We start from the raw sequence: 22689 nt of genomic DNA, 5'->3' as shown, positions 1-22689 counted from the left end.
CTCGTTTTTCATCCCAAACCAGGCATATTGCCACTTGAAACGTAAGGAGCTACTATCTGAGATTTTGTCTAACAGGAGACTGTGTGAGTTGATCAGCAAGATACTTGTTGACATTACATTTAAACTTCTGTAGGTTAGTTCAGTCAAGGAAGAAAAAAAATGAATTCCAAAATCTAGCTGTCCAAGGAAAGAAACTATTAGAGTAGAAGGCTTTCCAACAGGGGTGAGATTTTGCTGCTAGTCTGGAGTATGTATGTCGAGGGGATACAAGTGCAATGAGTTCATCAGAGCACATTCCATTAAAGTACATGTAAAACAAGCACATGGATGCAATATTGCAACAATGGAACAGAGTTTTGAACTTGTCTGGTAGTGCGGGATTTATTAGATTTGAAACTCTTGGTAGCAATACTCTAAATAGGATTAAAACCATGTGACTCACTTTGTAAACATGCAACTTTAAAAATGCATGGCGACAGTATTAATTTGTCAACAAAAAAACAGTTTATATTATTTTAATTAGACTGCTACTCGAATTTATGTATATATATTACTGATGGGGTGATTTCAATATTTTTCCCAATTCTGATATAATTACAGATTCTGTTCTGATTTACCGACGCAGGAGGGTGCATAAATAACTTTATCATTTCAAAAAATAACATTTTGTCAATGAATGCACTTTATTCATTCTTTTTGTTATTACATAGTTTAAAGATTGGAATTTTATTTTGATTTATGTATGAAAAATAATGTCACATGAATGACATTTATTTCCAGCTTCGCAAACATGTGCTCTTTGTAAGAAACTCCGCGGATTAAGGACTATCCATTTATCTAGTGTTTCCTTTTCAGATTAAATATGTTTTTAACTCATTTCAAAGTATTTTATTAACTGTTTGCTCATATATATATATATATATATATATATATATATATATATATATATATATATATATCTAGGAAATTTATTACTGTGAGTCCAGAATGAGTTTACAAATTGTTTCAGCTAGAGGAAAATCCTCAAAGAGAGGAAAAAATCCAACTAGCATCGTCAGAATTCATAGATGGACTAAGTTATAAAGTCAAATAAGAATGGAAAAATCTCTTTTTTAATACACTCCTACTACTTTAAACTCCAACGTCCTCTCCCTAACACTCCTCCCTTCTTTTCTAACTCCCCTTTATCTACGATTTTTCCATTCTTATTTGACTTTATAACTTAGTCCATCTATGAATTCTGACGATGCTAGTTGGATTTTTTTTCCTCTCTTTGAGGATTTTCCTCTAGCTGAAACAATTTGTAAACTCATTCTGGACTCACAGTAATAAATTTCCTATATACTGCTCTGACTACACATTGAGCACTCTAGTCCGTTTTTTTCACCACTGGTAAATAAATATATATATATATATATATATTATTATTAGTAGTAGTAGTAGCAGTAAGCAATCTTCTACTTCAGGAGATAAGGACATGCATCTTAATGTTTCTTCAGCAGATTGTGTTTGGATATCCAACGAAAATGTCAGTATATCATATATATGTGTATTGTCATCCTTACTCTATGCCTCTGAAACATGGACTCTGTTCCGGTCACATGTGGAACAGCTTGAGAGGTTTAACACTGCCTTAGACACATTCTTGGGTTAAAATCGGACAGCTTCATTCCTGATGCATGTGTATTATTTAATTATTTGGAATATTTCACTCATCTTCTAGTTGTTGTTTTCACGATGTTTCAGACAATCATTCCTCCGGCCTTCGTCAGGTTAACTGCAACGAGATAGGAATGTTGAATCCTCCAATTTTGGGACAAGATCAAAGTGTAGTATCTGTTCTTCAGATGCTGCACTTCTATTTCTTGTTCTCTTTCGGTGGAGGAGAAATCCACGACTGAGACAATTTTTATTTTTGTACCTTTTCTCCACGTTAAAAAAACGACCCCCGATGTCTAACTCTGTCCCGTGGGGAGGCATTGTAAATAGGTACATCCACAGCAATTGCTGCTTTCGATAGTGTTAAGTTTGCAGGTTGAAACAAGTAACGTAGAAAGCAATACAAATGACGACTCAACAAACAAGGTAGATCAAATAAGAAGTGTATTAGGAAAAGGTATATTTACAGGATATTTACATAATGGTGTCAAATAAGAGAGTCTTTGCTGGAGAAACATATCTGCCCTCGGCGGCCTTCGGTGGCTTCTGGTGAACACACACTCAGACTAACTGAGTCTTCCTATTTATGTGTAATTACTATCCACATATGCACATGAATGTGTGCCACCACAACAGATAGCTGTTGTCATCTCACCACGGTTTGGTCAACTAATCCTCTGTCCGGCTTTGGGTGGGATCGAAACTGCTACCTCTGGATCCAATGTTCACCTGGAATCTTAGATATTCCGCATCTCTATCTACTGCACCATAGGCCCCAAAGGGCAATCAAGTTGGATTTTTGGTCTTATAAATCCAATTGTTCTTCCAATTGTTGGGTTCGTACCAGCAGCAATTTCTGTGGATGTAGTTGGAGGATTCGACATTCCTATCTGGTCGCGGTTAACCTGACGAAGGCCAGAGGAATAATTGGCCAAAATGTTGTGAAAGCAACAACTAGAAGATGAGGATAATAGTCCAAATAATTAAATAAAAAAAATTATACAAAGTTACTCATCTCCAAAATAATTCCAAACTATTTCAATAACGTTTATGAAGTTGAACATTGCAGATAAAATAAGCTCAATGGCTAACAGATAATGTCAAACAGAGCTTTCACATTATATTATTGAGTGGTGCATAAGTCACTTTACCATTTTAAAATAAAATACATACTTTGTTATTGTACTTCATTGATTCTTTTTGTTATTACATAGTTTAAAAGATTGGAATTTTATTTTATTTATTTTTACAAGGGAATCACCACTTATCAAGGCCAGAAGGTTACTAAAGGATAAGGGTATATGAATGTAAGATGATAGTGTAATAATTGTTAATGGTGTAAGTTGGGTAGAATTTGATTATTTAAGAGGGCAGTTCAACAAGAACTTGTTTATATTAGACTTGAGGGCCAAAATATTGCAGTCAGCCAGGAAGCAGGTCAAGCGGAACAGTGTTCCACAGGTGGGCAGTGCTAGTAGAGGAGTTTTGTTCATGGATCTGCATTTAGATTTAGGCACAGATTTGATATATATATATATATATATATATATATATATATATATATATATATTTTACATGAAGGTCACCACGTATCAAGGCCTGGAAGCCACTCAGGGATAAGGATTATCGCGTGTACAGTAATCAATGGGATAGTATCATAGTAATCGTTAGTATTGGAGTTTTAATAAAGTGTCTTAAGGGGGTGGTTCATCAGGAATTTGTTTATGTTGGACTTGAAGACATCCAAGTTGTAGTCAGGTGGGAAACAGGCAAACGTAAGAGAGCTCCACAGGCGTGCACTTCTAAGAAAGATATATGTGTTCCATTTCTGATCCGGAGTAAAGGTCACCTCCAGAAGCTCGTCAAGGCATGATGTTTAATATTTTTTATTATGCATGAAAAATCATGTCACATAAATGGTATTCATTTTCAACTTCACAAACATGAACGTTTTGTAAGGCAATGTGACTTATGTGTTACCCTGTACGACACCTACTCTCTTATGTCTCCCCTGTTTGTGTATAAAAATATTAACACCATAACAACACTAGGTAAAATGATAAAATGTAATTGCAATCACATGATGCGAAAGGTTGTAGTTCCATTTTTGTAAGAGTTCAAAATTATGAATGTGATCCGTTCATCCAAATAATGTAATCTAAACACGTGTAGGTGCAAGTTAGAATGAAAAGTATTTTACCTAGTATTAGGATAAACAATTAATTGTAAGAAATAAATAATTATACAAATATGTAAAGGAATGTCTAAACTTTTTTTTTTATTAAAGGCGTATGAGCTCATGCTTCTGTTTAGGTGATCAATAAAAAAATGTCTTCAATCTAACAGTATTCTTAGCCAACACATTTAAAAGAAAAGCTAGGTGAAAGAAATTACGTTCGTGCCAATAATATACTAGAAGAAATATCAAAAACACACACTAGTTCAACTCGAATATCAATGTCAGACGGACTGCTATTTGGGTTTAACTTTGAAAATCCAACTAGATGTGATGTGTTTTTGTTTTCATTTTCTTCCTTTGAAGATTGTAACGCTGGGTATGGGGAAGTCAAACCAGCTGCCAACATGGCCCTGCTTTTTATTGAAATCAACCGAGAGCTCTTTTTAGTATCTTCGTTGTTGCCTTAAGTGCAATTGTCTGGATCTTTTTTGCACTTGGTTCACCAAGAATATTAGTTAGGTAGGACTTCAGGTTCTTCTTCATAAGCCCTATGGCACCTATAATAACTGGTATGATTGATATCTCCTTAAGATTCCAGTTTCTTTTCATATCATACACGAGACCTTGATATTTGATCTGTTTCTCCCTTTCAGCTTTGTTCAGACCTTCATCATTAGGGACACTCACTTCAACTAAGGTTGCAACTCTCTCTGACTTATTCCATATAACTATGTCAGGTTTCACAGCAGCATTTTCAAGGTATGTAGCTGTAGTGATTACATGGTTGTAATGTATGGTTATATAAGTCATTTTCAACTGTTCTTTCAGGTTGATGTTCCCAGGATTTGCTGCTACATTGGAGGTTTAATTTTTTACAGATGGTCCAGTCGATGTACTTACATACTCCATGCGTGTGTGTATGAAGATAAGAATAACATCGGTACTGTCGGTTTCAAATCCAAACAATGGTTATCTATAGTTTGTTGCTTATGTCAAACTCTCTTCAACTTCTGTTTATATCCATCTCCTTGGTAAATAGCATCTCGCCTACTGTGTGTGTATATCGAATTATTTTATGCAGATTTTTTGATAAGAAAATGATCTCTGATGTTTCATTAATTACCGATTGTTGATTTGAAAATGACTCGGTAGTTTCCAGACCTGCCCTGATACACAATGCTCAGGCTGCAGTGAAGAGAAGTGGCACATCAACCAACACCGAAGCATCCATGAAGGAAGAATTCAACTAAAACGTTTGATATCAAACGGCCAGCCGAGAAACCAGCTAGCATGTTAAAGGGATTGCCACATGGACTTAGGGTCATTGTGCATTTTGTGCACTCAGGGCATTAGAGTGGTACATTCCAGTGACCAGTGAGTGTATGGTTATATTTTTGAAGGGGTCCAGCACAAGATGAAGTTAAAAGTTTTGCCACTGGAACTTCGGGTTAGTGCACATTTTCTTGCCCACGTGTACAACCAGTGACGTTTGATGTTAATCATATATTTAAGGTTTCTATTTAATCTTTAATTCTGGTGCTGCTGATGAGACTTTATTCAAAAAAAAAAAAAAAAAAAAAATTGTATTGTCTCAGAAACAAACTGATTGTTGATGTTGAGTTCTTGGTGCTTCATGTTTTTTCATAAATGATTTTACCTTGTTCTTCATGTAATCTAGTTAAATAATATGGACAAACTATGTTTGCATATCTTCTGTTTGGCCCTCTCAAGTCGTCTGGTAAGTGTTCTATTCTCAGGCTTGAACTTGCTGATGAATTTACCATAGTTCTGATGGACCTGAGTACTTGGTTTCACTCAAGAATCCTCATCAGAGTTTGTGTAGCTGCCTAAATATAAATGATATTTACATACTCTACTAAACCTAAATGAATAATCTTCTTGGTCCCCCGACAAAAGGAGGGTGGACCTATAAAATCACATTGGTTCGTCTGTCCGCACTTTTCTCAATAACTACGCCTTGGAATTTTTAAAAATTTTGCACAAACTTTAAACATGATATGAATAAAAAAAAAAACAGAACAGATTTTCTGGGAAAACTCTGGTTGTTCCCCTAGGGGTGCCTTTCGGGTTAAAAATAGCTAAAATTGACACTTTTGTGCTTATTAAAAAAAAAAAAAAAAAAAAAAAATTGATGCCATGGATTTTTATCAAACTTTCTGAAAAGTTGTAACTGACTGATTTCTATATAATTTTGTTTGTCTATACTTTGCGATAACTCTTGGGTGTGCCCCAGGGGCTGTTTTAGAATTAATAAAAAACATTCCATTTGTGGGACTATTTTACCATATTTGTTCAAAATTTTCTGTGTATGTCTATTTAGCAGTTTTGCATGGTGCTGAACTCAAATTTAAATGTTAAGGCCTTGGGGACTTTTGGGGCTAAATGGGAGAGGGGGAGATGATGGACTTCGTCATTTCTTTTCGTGCATGGTGCAGAACTCAAATTTACATATGTTAAGGTCTAAAACTGCACCGTTTGTTCATTTTCACCAGGATTTGACGTCCCTGGGGACTTTTGGGGCTAAATGGAGGTGGGGGGGGGGCAAATGCTCAACTTAGTTATTTTTATGCCTCGTTCACTGTGCACTCACGAGGGATGATGCATACTTCACTTGCTTTGTTTTGTTTCCATACATTTTAATAACATAAAATGAATGCTACAATATGCATCAAATCTAGAATTGAGTTAGGTTTGAAAAACTTTAATTCTAAAAAAAGAAAAAGAAAAAGTGCTCACCCTTGGATGAATGTTCAGGTATTGTCGCTTGTCGATTTCTTTCTTCTCATTTTCAGGATAATAAAGTAGATAGCCATCTTTCAGGACAAAGAACCTGAAAAAAAAAAAAAAAAAAAAAAAAAAAAGTTAAAATATTCATATTTATATATAATACGCTATGTTTGTATATACGTTATTATCTTCCTCATTTTTTAGCAGACAGATTGGCCCGATCACCAAAGATGCAATATCAAAAAAGTAATTTTTAAATTTCATTGCTATTATGTCAAACGCAAAAGGCAAACTAATATACAATTTTTTGGACTTTTTGGTTCAAAACAAACCGGAAAACAATGGGCAGTCTATTATGTAGAAAGGATTGGTAGGATCTTGATAACCAAATTTTTTATTTTTTGTTTTCTTCCCACTCAACTCTCCAATGAAATTGTTAAATATAGACATTTTTAAGTAGGATGGACCCTTTTGAATAAGATAAAAGTGTAGTATCTTATGAAATGATTGTATATAAACGTTGTTTATTTTCAATTAACTTTTTAGAAACGATTTGGGAAATTTAAGTGTTACGGCCCCTAGAGTAAATGTGGTATTATGGTGATTGATAATTCTAGTTAAGAGTACAATAGACATTTTTTAGTCATGGTGACAAAAGATAACTAACGACATCCACGTTTTTATTTATTTATTTATTTTTTTTTACACATAAGAGTTACCACTTATCAAGGCCCAGAGTCCACTCGAGGATAACAGTTAAAGAGTGTACAGTAGTCAATGGGGCAATATCATAGGAATTGTTTGTAGTGTAAACTGGGTAAATTGGATTACTTAAGGGAAACGGCTCATTAAGAACTTGTTTACGTTGGACTTGAAGACGATCATATTGTAGTCAGCTGGAAAGCAGGCAAAAGGAAGACAGTTCCAGAGGTGTGCAGTTCTAAGAAAGAAGCTTTATTCATGGAATCTACGTTTAGGTTTAGGCACAGATAAAGAGTGTGGGAAATTATTGATAGTGGTTTCAGCTAGACGAGTGCTTCCCTATTCTTTTGAATAGCATTGTGCTTAATTTATTGTGAATGCAATTTTTTAAATATTTTCTGCAAATAAATATTTCAAAGTGTAGTATTTGTTTTGTCCATAGACGGTAAAATATTGTGAAGTCAGTGTTTGTGCAGGACATGCAAAAAAATGGAAATATATCACAAATACCACAAAATATATCCTGAAATTATTAATTGACAAGAGTACTTAAGTATGTTTCAGTTTGAGCAAAGGTGGAACAATAGTATTGTGGGTCTGCATTCACACCGGGTGTCAATAGAATGCATCACAGTAAAATACAGTAGATGTACGATACAATTATGGAATTTCCAAGAGTCCCACTTGTTACAATATTTTTTGGAGTATAAAGGGGTATGACCCCGCATAGTCGGGAGATTCTATTTATAAAATGCTGCTGTTAGGAACTGACGAATCAAATTAATTCAGGTTCTGCTACCAACCAATCAGAAACCAGAATTGATCCATAAATATCAAACTTTTCTGTAGCAATTTTTCATATGTTTTCTCCTTCTCAACACGGGAAGAATCTTTTGCTCTGCGGATTCCAACTCGAGAACTGTTCTGTCTACTGCAAACCAGTCACCTCCCAGGACTTTTGTATAGAATATCGAACCATCGGAAACTGTTCTGAAACTAAACATGGCTTACACTTCTAGACCACCAGTATCTGTTATTATAAAGCTTTTAAAGATATTAAGTGCTTGTTTCTCTAAATTTTCTTTCCTATATATTTTAATTACATAGTATGTCTATGTTAAAAAAGAAAAAATTTCTTTCCTATATATTTTCATTACATATTAGGTCTAAAAAAGAAAAAATTTCTTTCCTATATATTTTCATTACATATTAGGTCTAAAAAAGAAAAAAATTTCTTTCCTATATATTTTCATTACATATTAGGTCTAAAAAAGAAAAAATTTCTTTCCTATATATTTTCATTACTTATTAGGTCTAAAAAAGAAAAAAATTTCTTTCCTATATATTTTCATTACATATTAGGTCTAAAAAAGAAAAAATTTCTTTCCTATATATTTTAATTACATATTAAGTCTAAAAAAGAAAAAAATTTCTTTCCTATATATTTTCATTACATATTAGGTCTAAAAAAGAAAAAATTCCTTTCCTATATATTTTCATTACATATTAGGTCTAAAAAAGAAAAAATTTCTTTCCTATATATTTTCATTACATATTAGGTCTAAAAAAGAAAAAAATTTCTTTCCTATATATTTTCATTACATATTAGGTCTAAAAAAGAAAAAATTTCTTTCCTATATATTTTAATTACATATTAGGTCTAAAAAAGAAAAAATTTCTTTCCTATATATTTTCATTACATATTAGGTCTAAAAAAGAAAAAATTTCTTTCCTATATATTTTCATTACATATTAGGTCTAAAAAAGAAAAAATTTCTTTCCTATATATTTTCATTACATATTAGGTCTAAAAAAGAAAAAATTTCTTTCCTATATATTTTCATTACATATTAGGTCTAAAAAAGAAAAAATTTCTTTCCTATATATTTTCATTACTTATTAGGTCTAAAAAAGAAAAAAATTTCTTTCCTATATATTTTCATTACATATTAGGTCTAAAAAAGAAAAAAATTTCTTTCCTATATATTTTCATTACATATTAGGTCTAAAAAAGAAAAAATTTCTTTCCTATATATTTTCATTACTTATTAGGTCTAAAAAAGAAAAAAATTTCTTTCCTATATATTTTCATTACATATTAGGTCTAAAAAAGAAAAAATTTCTTTCCTATATATTTTAATTACATATTAGGTCTAAAAAAGAAAAAATTTCTTTCCTATATATTTTCATTACATATTAGGTCTAAAAAAGAAAAAATTTCTTTCCTATATATTTTCATTACTTATTAGGTCTAAAAAAGAAAAAAATTTCTTTCCTATATATTTTCATTACATATTAGGTCTAAAAAAGAAAAAATTTCTTTCCTATATATTTTCATTACATATTAGGTCTAAAAAAGAAAAAATTTCTTTCCTATATATTTTCATTACTTATTAGGTCTAAAAAAGAAAAAAATTTCTTTCCTATATATTTTCATTACATATTAGGTCTAAAAAAGAAAAAATTTCTTTCCTATATATTTTAATTACATATTAGGTCTAAAAAAGAAAAAATTTCTTTCCTATATATTTTCATTACATATTAGGTCTAAAAAAGAAAAAATTTCTTTCCTATATATTTTCATTACATATTAGGTCTAAAAAAGAAAAAATTTCTTTCCTATATATTTTAATTACATATTAGGTCTAAAAAAGAAAAAATTTCTTTCCTATATATTTTCATTACATATTAGGTCTAAAAAAGAAAAAATTTCTTTCCTATATATTTTAATTACATATTAGGTCTAAAAAAGAAAAAATTTCTTTCCTATATATTTTAATTACATATTAGGTCTAAAAAAGAAAAAATTTCTTTCCTATATATTTTCATTACATATTAGGTCTAAAAAAGAAAAAATTTCTTTCCTATATATTTTCATTACATATTAGGTCTAAAAAAGAAAAAAATTTCTTTCCTATATATTTTCATTACATATTAGGTCTAAAAAAGAAAAAATTTCTTTCCTATATATTTTCATTACATATTAGGTCTAAAAAAGAAAAAATTTCTTTCCTATATATTTTAATTACATATTAGGTCTAAAAAAGAAAAAATTTCTTTCCTATATATTTTCATTACATATTAGGTCTAAAAAAGAAAAAATTTCTTTCCTATATATTTTCATTACATATTAGGTCTAAAAAAGAAAAAATTTCTTTCCTATATATTTTCATTACATATTAGGTCTAAAAAAGAAAAAATTTCTTTCCTATATATTTTCATTACATATTAGGTCTAAAAAAGAAAAAATTTCTTTCCTATATATTTTAATTACATATTAGGTCTAAAAAAGAAAAAATTTCTTTCCTATATATTTTAATTACATATTAGGTCTAAAAAAGAAAAAATTTCTTTCCTATATATTTTCATTACATATTAGGTCTAAAAAAGAAAAAATTTCTTTCCTATATATTTTCATTACATATTAGGTCTAAAAAAGAAAAAATTTCTTTCCTATATATTTTCATTACATATTAGGTCTAAAAAAGAAAAAAATTTCTTTCCTATATATTTTCATTACATATTAGGTCTAAAAAAGAAAAAATTTCTTTCCTATATATTTTCATTACATATTAGGTCTTAAAAAGAAAAAATTTTCTTTCCTATATATTTTCATTACATATTAGGTCTAAAAAAGAAAAAATTTCTTTCCTATATATTTTCATTACATATTAGGTCTAAAAAAGAAAAAATTTCTTTCCTATATATTTTCATTACATATTAGGTCTAAAAAAGAAAAAATTTCTTTCCTATATATTTTCATTACATATAAGGTCTAAAAAAGAAAAAATTTCTTTCCTATATGTTTTAATTACATATTAGGTCTAAAAAAGAAAAAATTTCTTTCCTATATATTTTTAATTACATATTAGGTCTAAAAAAGAAAAAATTTCTTTCCTATATATTTTAATTACATATTAGGTCTAAAAAAGAAAAAATTTCTTTCCTATATATTTTAATTACATATTAGGTCTAAAAAAGAAAAAATTTCTTTCCTATATATTTTCATTACATATTAGGTCTAAAAAAGAAAAAATTTCTTTCCTATATATTTTCATTACATATTAGGTCTAAAAAAGAAAAAATTTTATTTCCTATATATTTTCATTACATATTAGGTCTAAAAAAGAAAAAATTTATTTCCTATATATTTTCATTACATATTAGGTCTAAAAAAGAAAAAATTTCTTTCCTATATATTTTCATTACATATTAGGTCTAAAAAAGAAAAAATTTATTTCCTATATATTTTCATTACATATTAGGTCTAAAAAAGAAAAAATTTCTTTCCTATATATTTTCATTACATATTAGGTCTAAAAAAGAAAAAATTTCTTTCCTATATATTTTCATTACATATTAGGTCTAAAAAAGAAAAAATTTCTTTCCTATATATTTTCATTACATATTAGGTCTAAAAAAGAAAAAATTTCTTTCCTATATATTTTAATTACATATTAGGTCTAAAAAAGAAAAAATTTCTTTCCTATATATTTTCATTACATAGTATGTCTATGTTAAAAAAGAAAAAATTTCTTTCCTATATATTTTTAATTACATATTAGGTCTAAAAAAGAAAAAATTTTCTTTCCTATATATTTTAATTACATATTAGGTCTAAAAAAGAAAAAATTTCTTTCCTATATATTTTCATTACATATTAGGTCTAAAAAAGAAAAAAAATTTCTTTCCTATATATTTTCATTACATATTAGGTCTAAAAAAGAAAAAATTTCTTTCCTATATATTTTCATTACATATTAGGTCTAAAAAAGAAAAAATTTCTTTCCTATATATTTTCATTACATATTAGGTCTAAAAAAGAAAAAAAATTTCTTTCCTATATATTTTCATTACATATTAGGTCTAAAAAAGAAAAAAAATTTCTTTCCTATATATTTTCATTACATATTAGGTCTAAAAAAGAAAAAAAATTTCTTTCCTATATATTTTCATTACATATTAGGTCTAAAAAAGAAAAAATTTCTTTCCTATATATTTTTAATTACATATTAGGTCTAAGTTAAAAAGAAAAAAATAAACTGCATTTTAATTGTTCTAATTAATTACAATTTGCAATTAACTCAGTGTCTATCATCCTCACCCTTTCTCACTGTATGTTGTTTGACTCCCCACTCTTATTTTATATGGTATCTTCTGTCACTCTTTCTCTCTGCTTATTAAGAGTCAAATAGTTATAAAGAAATCTATATAAAAAAAAAACAGTAAATGTATGTATAAATATTTAACCGATAAACTACTGGTCACATAACACTGAAATTAACAGGAAATAGTAATCATTCACCAAGGATGGTTTATAACGAGTAAAAACTTTGTTTGGATGGATGAATAATGTGTAGAGACATATGTCAGCAAGTTGAAATGCAAAATGTTCATTTCAACTAGCTAACATTACTATTATTTTTGCGCATGCGCAAATTCACTCATAGCTTGAAGTGGTTTAATATTTTTTTATTAATCTGTCGATAGCTGAAACGGTAGGGAGCACTAAATATTTTGTGTTTCGATTCTAGCTGATCGTACTTAAGTCGTATTTTTTAAAAAATCTTTTGAAATCAGTACTATTGTATATAGTTTTAAAATATAATCATCCACTGACACGCGTTTCGTCATTTGGCTCTGTAATAATAAATACAAAATCTGCATGAATTAAAATATATTTAAGCGTATTTTATGACTAGGCAAGCCTCTCACCCACCCACCCACCACCCGCCGGAATAGCCCATTATAAAAAATATGAAAAATAACACCATATGATAACTCATCTTTTACTAAATTTCTATCACTTTCATCCTCTCTCACTAAACTTTGTTTGGCCTTTAACCCTTCTATTATTCTATACGGTATCTACTGCTCTTGCCGCTCATCTCTCTCAAGAGTTGTAAGTAATAAAATGTCTGTCATATCAAAAATCTATGATCAGTATTGTAACTCTCCACAATCCCCTGTTAAACACGATCCCAAATAGTAACCTCTTATGTTCCAAGTGGTAATATGCTTTGTTTGTGATAAAAAAAAAAAATCATTGAGTCGTTTTAATCAACGCTCAGGTCTGAATTCTTTCTAAATGACCGACTCATTTGATATTCTTATCTATTAAATCTGTAAATCCGCCACAGATGATAGGCCTACACCTTTCTGTATTTTCCCAATTGGTGAACTTGTCCTGCCAGATTACAGTCGTAGACTTTCTTTCCAAAAACAGAACAAATTGAAGGATGGTCACGTGATTGACGTCACAAACTCGGAAGTATTTATTAAATTATTAAATTTTGATTTCTTGTCCAGAATTTACCCTATATTAAAAAAAAAAAAAGTAAAAATCAAGAAAAATCTGTATGATATACGTACCCGTGATGAAACAAAAATATCATATTCCAAAAATTACATAAACTGATCAAGTAGTTTTATTTTTATAAAGAAAATCATTTTTACATGATTAATGGGAATTTGTCGGCATTACAACATGAATCTTATGGAGTCATCTCCCTTCGTTCTTTTTTTTTTGTTGTTGTTTTCAAAATAGTGGTCAAGACAGTCGTTCTTTGGTTACTTATAAATTTCGATTTTCTTATTTAACAAAACTACTTCATTCTGAATTTTTGAGATGAAGATTGATTATTCATATCATCTGAATTCTTTGGATTATTGTTCTCATTTTGCACAGCGTTTCAGTTAACTTCTCAGCTTCTTTAGGCATATCTTGTCGAACTCGGGAATCTGCACAGAATTTGGAACTGAAATTTTTATTTAATCCATGGGGGGAGGAGAGTAACATACTCTTATTTCATCAGCTATGATAATTCGCCATTGTATTCTTGGTGCCCACACTCAGAACTGAACTTTCAATCTCCAGGAATGTAACTTTTTGCAACTGAATTTTCCAAGTACTCTATCTACTGCACCAGGAGTTCAACAGGACAGACCTGAAGAAGGTCAGAGGTTACATTGATCGAAACGTTGTGTAAATAACACTTAAGATGAGAACAGTAGTTCAAAGAATTCAAATACAAATAAAACTACTTGTCCAATTCACATGATTTTTGGAATATATTTTAGTTTCGTTATTTTCCTTTCTTTTTTTTGTTTTGTAATATGGGGGAATTCTGGACAAGAACCGAAATTTTTGTATATATGTTCATATTAAGATACACTATAATCAGCATTTCATAGCAAGAACTCATCCAACTACCACCACTACAAAAAAAAAACTTTTTCATTCTCCATACGCCTAACATTGAACAGAATTTCCATGCACAGCTTTGTTCCAAGAACTTTCCATCTGTGGAACACGTTGTCAGAAGATACTTTCCTGAAGCCTACAACATGGTTCTCTTTAGATTCAATATCAATAAATTATCATAAATCTTCTTCAGAGGTTATTAACCCTTATCCTCGTGTGGCTTTTAACCTTGATAAGCGATAACTCATTAAATGAACAAATCTTTTCAGGATGATAGAAAATGGAGGGGGGGAGTCTTTCTTCAGTTTATATTAATATACACAACATGGTAACAAAATTGTGTTGCCAGTTCGTTGATGCTTTAGTAGATAGACTGCTACCCAAATCTATGTATATATATATATATATATATATATATATATATATATATATATATATATATTACTGATGGGTTGATTCCAATATTTTTCCCCCAATTCTGATATAATTACAGACTCTGTTCTAAATTACCGATTCTAATTCCTTTGAATTTCTAAACAGAGTTCTTGTTAGATTACCACAAAAAAATCATGTAATATGTGCATATATTTTTGCAAACTATTTATAATAAAAAAAATCATGTAATATGTGCATATATTTTTGCAAACTATTTATAATAAAAAAAATCATGTAATATGTGCATATATTTTTGCAAACTATTTATAATAAAAAATCATGTAATATGTGCATATATTTTTGCGAACTATTTATAATAAAAAAAATCATGTACTATGTGCATATATTTTTGCAAACTATTTATAATAAAAAATCATGTAATATGTGCATATATTTTTGCAAACTATTTATAATAAAAAAATCATGTAATATGTGCATATATTTTTGCAAACGTAAAATATACTTTTGGGGATGGTCTTAGTTTAAAATCAATTATCATTTCATAATTTTCCTTGGCTCGTATAAATGAACTTAAAAGAAAATAAACAAATAAAAATAATAGAAAGAATCGTTTTGGGCATCGAAAAATAGGCAAAAAAATTTTCCGATTCCGATACCCCCCCTCCCCAAAAAAAAAAAAAATCTGATTTTTTTTCAATTTCTTAATTCCGATTAATTGTCTCAACACTATCATATATCAACTTTTTTTTTTTTTTTTAATTTTCTTCCTTTGAAGATTGTAACGTTGGGTATGGGGCAGCCAAACTAGCTGCCAACATTGCCCTGCTTTTTATGTAAACCAGCTGAGAGCTTTTTTTAGTATTCTCATTGTTCCCTTAAGTGCTCTTTTGCACTTGGTTCACCAGGAATATTAGTTAGGTAGGGCTTCAGGTTCTTCTTCATAAGCCCTATGGCACCTACAATAACTGGTGTGCGTGTGCTTGTGTCGGCTGTCAACAGTAATTTACGCAGTGGTGCTTGTCTGGCTATGTGAATTCCTCTGACTCTTCTCTATCTTTCTCTTGTCTATCTGTCTATCTCTATTGCTTCCATTATGATAGGCATATATATATATATATATATATATATATATATAAACATTCCTCATATATTGCCTTTTGTATTCCATCCAACAGACAATTCCGGTTGGAATGTAGATATCTTTTGCATTGTTTATACTTTGAAATTTTATTAGTTTATCAAACTCCAATCAAACTAATCTGTTCATTGTCTGAGACTGACGTCACAGAAATTCCTAGCGCAATTCCGTTTTGATAATTCCTTTTAACAAAAGGATGCGTCTTTGTATTTTTATGGCTTAGAATTCTCTGTCAGTAATCTTATGACTAAAATCATACACCTTCCATTTAATCATGTTTACTAATACCTGTAGTTTTATTTTTATGGAAATCGCGCCAGACAAGGCATGAAGCCATTTGATGCAAGAAGATAACAAGAACGAAAGATGATTATCACAAAGACAGCAGATGCCGCCCATTAACCTTAGTCTTTGAAAAGGCCAAAGCTGTAGGCAGAAGAAAAACAGGGAACAGGAAGAGAGTTCCACAACCTTGCAGTTCTTGGAAAGAAGCTGCTGAAATAAGGAGCTGTATTACAATGAGATACCAAAACGGTGAATTAATGGAGACCATTAGACCATAGAGTCAAACGAGCTGGAACAAAGGAAGTTGGGAATATTTGGAGAGAAGGATAGGATTGTTTTTGTTTTTTGTTTTTTTTTGTTTTTTTACATTATCCCCGCTCTGATCCCCTCTGACATCAATTGAAATGAATGGCTCTTGTCTTGGGGAGGCTCCATGTTTTGACAAACATCTGGGCTTGACCTTTACTCCTGATCTGAAATGGAACACATACATCAAATCCGTTGCCAAGGTCACTGAAAAAAATGGTAGGATCCTTCTACCGCTCCAGTAGATATCTCACTCCTGATGCAATTCTCTACCTATATAAAAGCCAGGTACGTCCAAGGATGGAGTACTTTTGCCACATCTGGGCAGGAGCTGCTAGAAGTTACTTATCCTGCCTTGACAGAGTTCAAAATAGACTTTGTAGCTTAGTGGGGGATGCCCTTTTCTCTTCCCTGCAGCCTCTTTCCCCAAAGAAGAGACATTGCGAGCATGTCTCTGCTTTATTGTTATTTTCATGGCGAGTGTTTGTCTGAGCTCCAATCTATGCCCCCCCCCGCCAAACTTTCACAAAAAACACTTGTCTAGCCAAAACCACTACCAATAATTTCCCCCACTCTTTATCTGTGCCTAAACCTAAACGTAGGTTCCATGAACAAAGCTTCTTACTTAGAACTGCATGCCTGTAGAATTCTCTTCCATTTGCCTGCTTTCCAGCTGACTACAATCTGATTGTCTTCAAGTCCAACACAAACAAGTTCTTGATGAACCGTCCCCCTAAGTAATCCAATTTGCAGAATTTCCACTACTTACGATTACTAACATCAGAACAGATCGTTTCTTGTTCGGCTTTTTCTAGAAAGACATTGAATGCTTACAAGATCAACCACATGAAGGTTGCTAACATCCTCAAATGAAAGTATTTCAGTGGAACGAACTGGATTCGAACATGCCACACCCAGGTTTCAGCTTGTGTTGTCTAACCACTTAGCAACCATCACGATAAACATTTATATACATACACAGATATGACAGACGTTAAAACATTTAAAAATAAATGTTTAAATTTCAAAAATAGTTCTTGTGGTTAAGATTGGCTGAGACGGTTTGTTCCTTGCTAATGGAGTCAGAGATGACTTCGTTGCCAGGTTCGAATCTCCTGACCGGCAATAATCGTGTCACCGTGCACTGATGATTCCAGAAAGGATGAAACACTAGTGTTCTATAAAACTTATTTAAAAAAAATATTATAGTAAATAATTTATATATATATATATATATATATATATATATATATATATACCAGGTCAAAGGTATTCAAGAGTGATAACTAATGAATTTAACAAGTTTATTACGAGTGCCTAATAAAAGAAGAGCAAGATATATTTGTTAAGTATTCTTCCAGTGATACCGTATGATCCGATTTTCCTGAGAAGACCTTCAGATAAGAGAAAAATCCAGGTTGTCCTCGATGGTCGTACATCTAAGCAATATGATATAAATGCGAGAGTGCCTTAGGGGTCTATCCTTGGACCTCTCTGATAAAATTGTCTGTGAGATGGGTATATATGCTGATGACACCACGCTCTATAACAGATACGACAGGAAAACAAATGAACACATATCTAAGGAAATGGCGGAAACACTAAAGGACAACCTCCAATCTGCAGTGGTATGGGGACAAAAATGGATGGTCACATTCAATGCTGCCAAGACTAAACTTGTTTCCTTCAATAACTACAAGAAACCTTCTCTACCACCAATAGCAATGGCCAAAGACTTTATCTGAAAGTACATCTTTTAAACTCCTCAGCCTAATGTTCACAGAAAACATGAGTTGGACAAATTACATTGAGAGTATTGCCAGGACCACTGCGAAAAAGGAATGTTCTCTTTATCATGCTAGAAAGCTACTAACGCCCGAAAGTATCCTGTACCTCTATAAGGCCACCATTCGCCCATGTATGGAGTATTGTTGTCATATTTGGGCTGATGCATCTGCTACTAGTCTCTCACTCCTAGACAAGGTTCAAAAGAGAGTCGCCAACCTGATAGGTTCTAAACTGTCATCCAAGCTTCAGCCTCTGTCCCATCGATGAAATGTTTCATCCCTCTGCCTGTTCTACAAGTACTTTAACGGTGAATGCTCTGACGAACTGCAAGCACTCGTACCCCCCTCGACATAAATACCCCCGACAAATCTGACAAGCAGCAAAATCCCACCCCTTCACAGTTGAAATCCCTAGATGTACGAAAGCCTTCTACACCAGTAGTTTCTTCCCCAGAACCGCTAGACTTTGGAATTCCCTTTCGGGTTCCTGCTTCCCCAACTGTACTGACATGCAGAAGTTCAAACTGGACATGCTGATGTTTCGGGCAAATGCTCGGTTAAAACCAGAAGTCCACGTCAGGCAACTTAATAAATGGTTGCTTTCCACAGAGGAAACCAGTCTTAAATTTAAACAAATAAAAATATTTATTGTGATACGCGTTGTTAATTCTTATCATGCTAGAAAGATTTGAAATGGTTCCATAGTATTGTAATAAATATTAATGTGGAGAGATTTGGAAGTGAAGGAGTAGCAACACCAGCAATTTGCAAGATCACATGAAAAACCGAACCAAGTGAAGAATTATGATCATGGTCTGGTGATCTTCATCAAACAGCCAACGTTACTTAAACAAACTGCATATAGTGAATGGAAACTTAACTCCAGAAATTTCTAATTTCTTTAAGTGCTGGATACTGATAGCGCTTTGTCTGGAGGTGGTATGAAGACAATGAGATTGTCTGAAGACTTGTTCCATTGGTTGTTCTAGTTTTGGGTTTTGAAGGCACTATTTGGTCTGATGGAGATTCGGCATGAGGGTGTCCGTGCTGTACTGTTGGTTGCCATATGTACTGATATTATTGTCTTTAATAAAGCCAAAATGTAACCATGCATGAACTTGAAGTTTCTGATTTGATGTTTTGGGCTTGTTTTACAAGAAGTAGAAAAAAGTGTTCAAAAATTCAAAGATATAGCAAATAAATGTTAGCAAAGGCAAGATTAAGTTACTCTTCTATCTATCAGGTAAACTTTTTTAATGGCTTTATTCACTTTAAAACGTTTAATTGGTTCGAAAAACATATGGTGTCGAGCGTTAGGTGAGAACAAGAAAAATGGCCACAAATTGACATCTAAATATGTAAAGACTGCTGGGAAAATGGCGGGATCATTCTACCGCTCCAGTAGATATCTCACTGTTGATGTAATTCTCTACCTGTATAAGAACCAAGTACGTCCAAGGGTGGAGTACTGTTGCCACATCTGGGCAGGAGTTGCTAGAACAAAAGATCAAAATAGAATTCATAGCCAAGTCGGGGATACATTTTTCTCTTCCCTGCAACCTCTTTCCCACAGAAGAGACGTTGCAAACCTGTCCCTATTTTATCGTTATTTTCATGGCAAGTGCTCGTCCGAGCTCCAATCTGTGGTCCAACCTTGCCAGACTGTCACGAAAAACACTTGTCTAGCTGAAATCACTATCAATAATTTCCCCCACTCTTTATATATGTGCCTAAACCTAAATGTAGATTTCATGAACAAAGCTTCTTTCTTAGAACTGCACACTTGTGGAACTATCTTCCGTTTTCCTGCTTTCCAAATGACTACAATATGGTTGTTTTCAAGTCTAACATGAACAAATTCTTGACGAGCCATCCCCTTAAGTAATCCAATTTATCAAACTTCCACTACTAACAGTTACTGCAAATTGTTGCCTTTGACCACTGTACAGTAATATACCTTTATTCTTGAGTGGCCTCCAGGCCTTGATAAGTGGTGACTCTTTTGAACAAAAAAAAAAAAAATGGTGTAAAAAAAAAAAGAAAAAAAAATTATACAAACTACTGTTAGAAACCTACTCAATATATGTCACGGTAACTTATCTTGCCTTTGCTAACATTTGTCATATTTGAAATTTGGATGACTTTTTTGTACCTCAAGATTGGAGCGTATATGAGCACTTGCCATGAAAATAACGATAAAGTAGAGACAGCTTTGCAATGCCTCTTCAGTGGATTGTAAAACAAACCAATGCCTCTTCAGTGGATTGTAAAACAAACCAATGCCTCTTCAGTGGATTGTAAAACAAACCAATGCCTCTTCAGTGGATTGTAAAACAAACCAATGCCTCTTCAGTGGATTGTAAAACAAACCAATGCCTCTTCAGTGGATTGTAAAACAAACCAATGCCTCTTCAGTGGATTGTAAAACAAACCAATGCCTCTTCAGTGGATTGTAAAACAAACCAATGCCTCTTCAGTGGATTGTAAAACAAACCAATGCCTCTTCAGTGGATTGTAAAACAAACCAATGCCTCTTCAGTGGATTGTAAAACAAACCAATGCCTCTTCTGTGGATTGTAAAACAAACCAATGCCTCTTCTGTGGATTGTAAAACAAACCAATGCCTCTTCTGTGGATTGTAAAACAAACCAATGCCTCTTCTGTGGAGTGTAAAACAAACCAATGCCTCTTCTGTGGAGTGTAAAACAAACCAATGTCTCTTCTGTGGATTGTAAAACAAACCAATGTCTCTTCTGTGGATTGTAACACAAACCTGATGTTTTCAGATTACAGAGTAGCACAATTAGATGCTTGGTGTTAAAAAATAAGGTTATAAATCGGAAATTTCCCCATAAGGTTAAAATTAAGTAAAAAATGGAAAATTCCATAGAAACTTGAGAATCAGACTGACATATGCTTGTGGTTGCATCGTGGAAGAAGATCCATAGCAGAAGTGCAAGAGTTCTCCTTTCGACTGGGGATTAGGCATCCAAGCGATTAGATGCAATTTTTGACTCATTCACCACCACCCCAAAGACAACACACGCAACCATCCTTCACGTGTATGTGTTTATTGCTTTGATGACGGCTTTTGTCAAGCTCGAAAGTACTTTAACATTTAATTCTTTACCGACATCAATCGGTCAATTTATTCATCTACTCCCATCTATGACTCAAATATTAATCGAATCACTTGAATGACAAAATAATCGACCGGAGGAAGGCATTTAATGAAATCTGCATAGATAAATATTCATTCATACATGTCACATGTGTGCACATATATCCTTATACACAATCCTGCACAAGCACATGCATATAGCCATACACACACAATCCTACCCATGAACAGCCATATACACAACCCTATATACACACATCTATACACACCCATATATAGCTACTCACACACACACACCCATATATAGCTACTCACACACACACACACACCCATATATAGCTACTCATACACACACACACACCCATATATAGCTACTCATACACACACACACCCATATATAGCTACTCATACACACACACACCCATATATAGCTACTCATACACACACACACACACACACACCCATATATAGCTACTCATACGCACACACACACCCATATATAGCTACTCATACGCACACACACACCCATATATAGCTACTCATACGCACACACACACCCATATATAGCTACTCATACACACACACACCCATATATAGCTACTCACACACAAACACATATATAGCTACTCACACACACACACCCATATATAGCTACTCATACATACACACCCATATATGACTACACACACACACCTATACACACCATATAGCTACACACACCTATACACACCCATGTATAGCTACACACACACACCTATACACACACATGTATAGCTACACACACATAACACACCTATACATACCCATATATAGCTACACACACTACACATTACTTGCTATATATATATATATATATATATATATATATATATCCTATAGAGATGAAACGCAAAAACCTGTGTAGCTTAATTGCAATAAATATATTATCATAATTTTCTACCTAGCTTTACTCACATATTGAGCACTATTAAAGTAAATAGTAGAAAATTTATACACAATATATATCGTTATAGCATTTTATCACAATGCATGAACTAATAATAATAATATAATCTTACACACATATTCAGACACACGCAAATCCATATACTTAAGCATACAAACTATCTCAAATTGTTTTCAAGGTGGGGTGGGCGGTGATTATCACTACGCATTTAACTTTTC

The 22689-nt window shown here is 32.1% G+C and overlaps 1 protein-coding gene across 6 annotated transcripts in view; it reads right to left on the bottom strand.

Annotated features, from left to right (window-relative positions):
• Nucleotides 1-22689, bottom strand: part of LOC145260427 (pleckstrin homology domain-containing family D member 1-like) — a 354121-nt gene that overhangs the window by 134794 nt on the left and 196638 nt on the right. For all 6 annotated transcript variants that reach the window (XM_080118429.1, XM_080118424.1, XM_080118427.1 and 3 more), the window contains exon 2: nucleotides 6596-6689. In XM_080118429.1, coding sequence (XP_079974555.1) covers nucleotides 6596-6689 — 94 coding nt within the window. The remainder of the gene's footprint in view (nucleotides 1-6595; nucleotides 6690-22689) is intronic.

The sequence above is a fragment of the Euprymna scolopes genome, chromosome 36 (genome assembly GCF_053919585.1).
Source record: "Euprymna scolopes isolate OS-2025 chromosome 36, ASM5391958v1, whole genome shotgun sequence".
NCBI lineage: Eukaryota > Metazoa > Mollusca > Cephalopoda > Sepiida > Sepiolidae > Euprymna > Euprymna scolopes.
The sequence above is the reverse complement of the archived record's forward strand: the minus strand, read 5'-3'. Positions and strand labels throughout refer to the sequence as shown.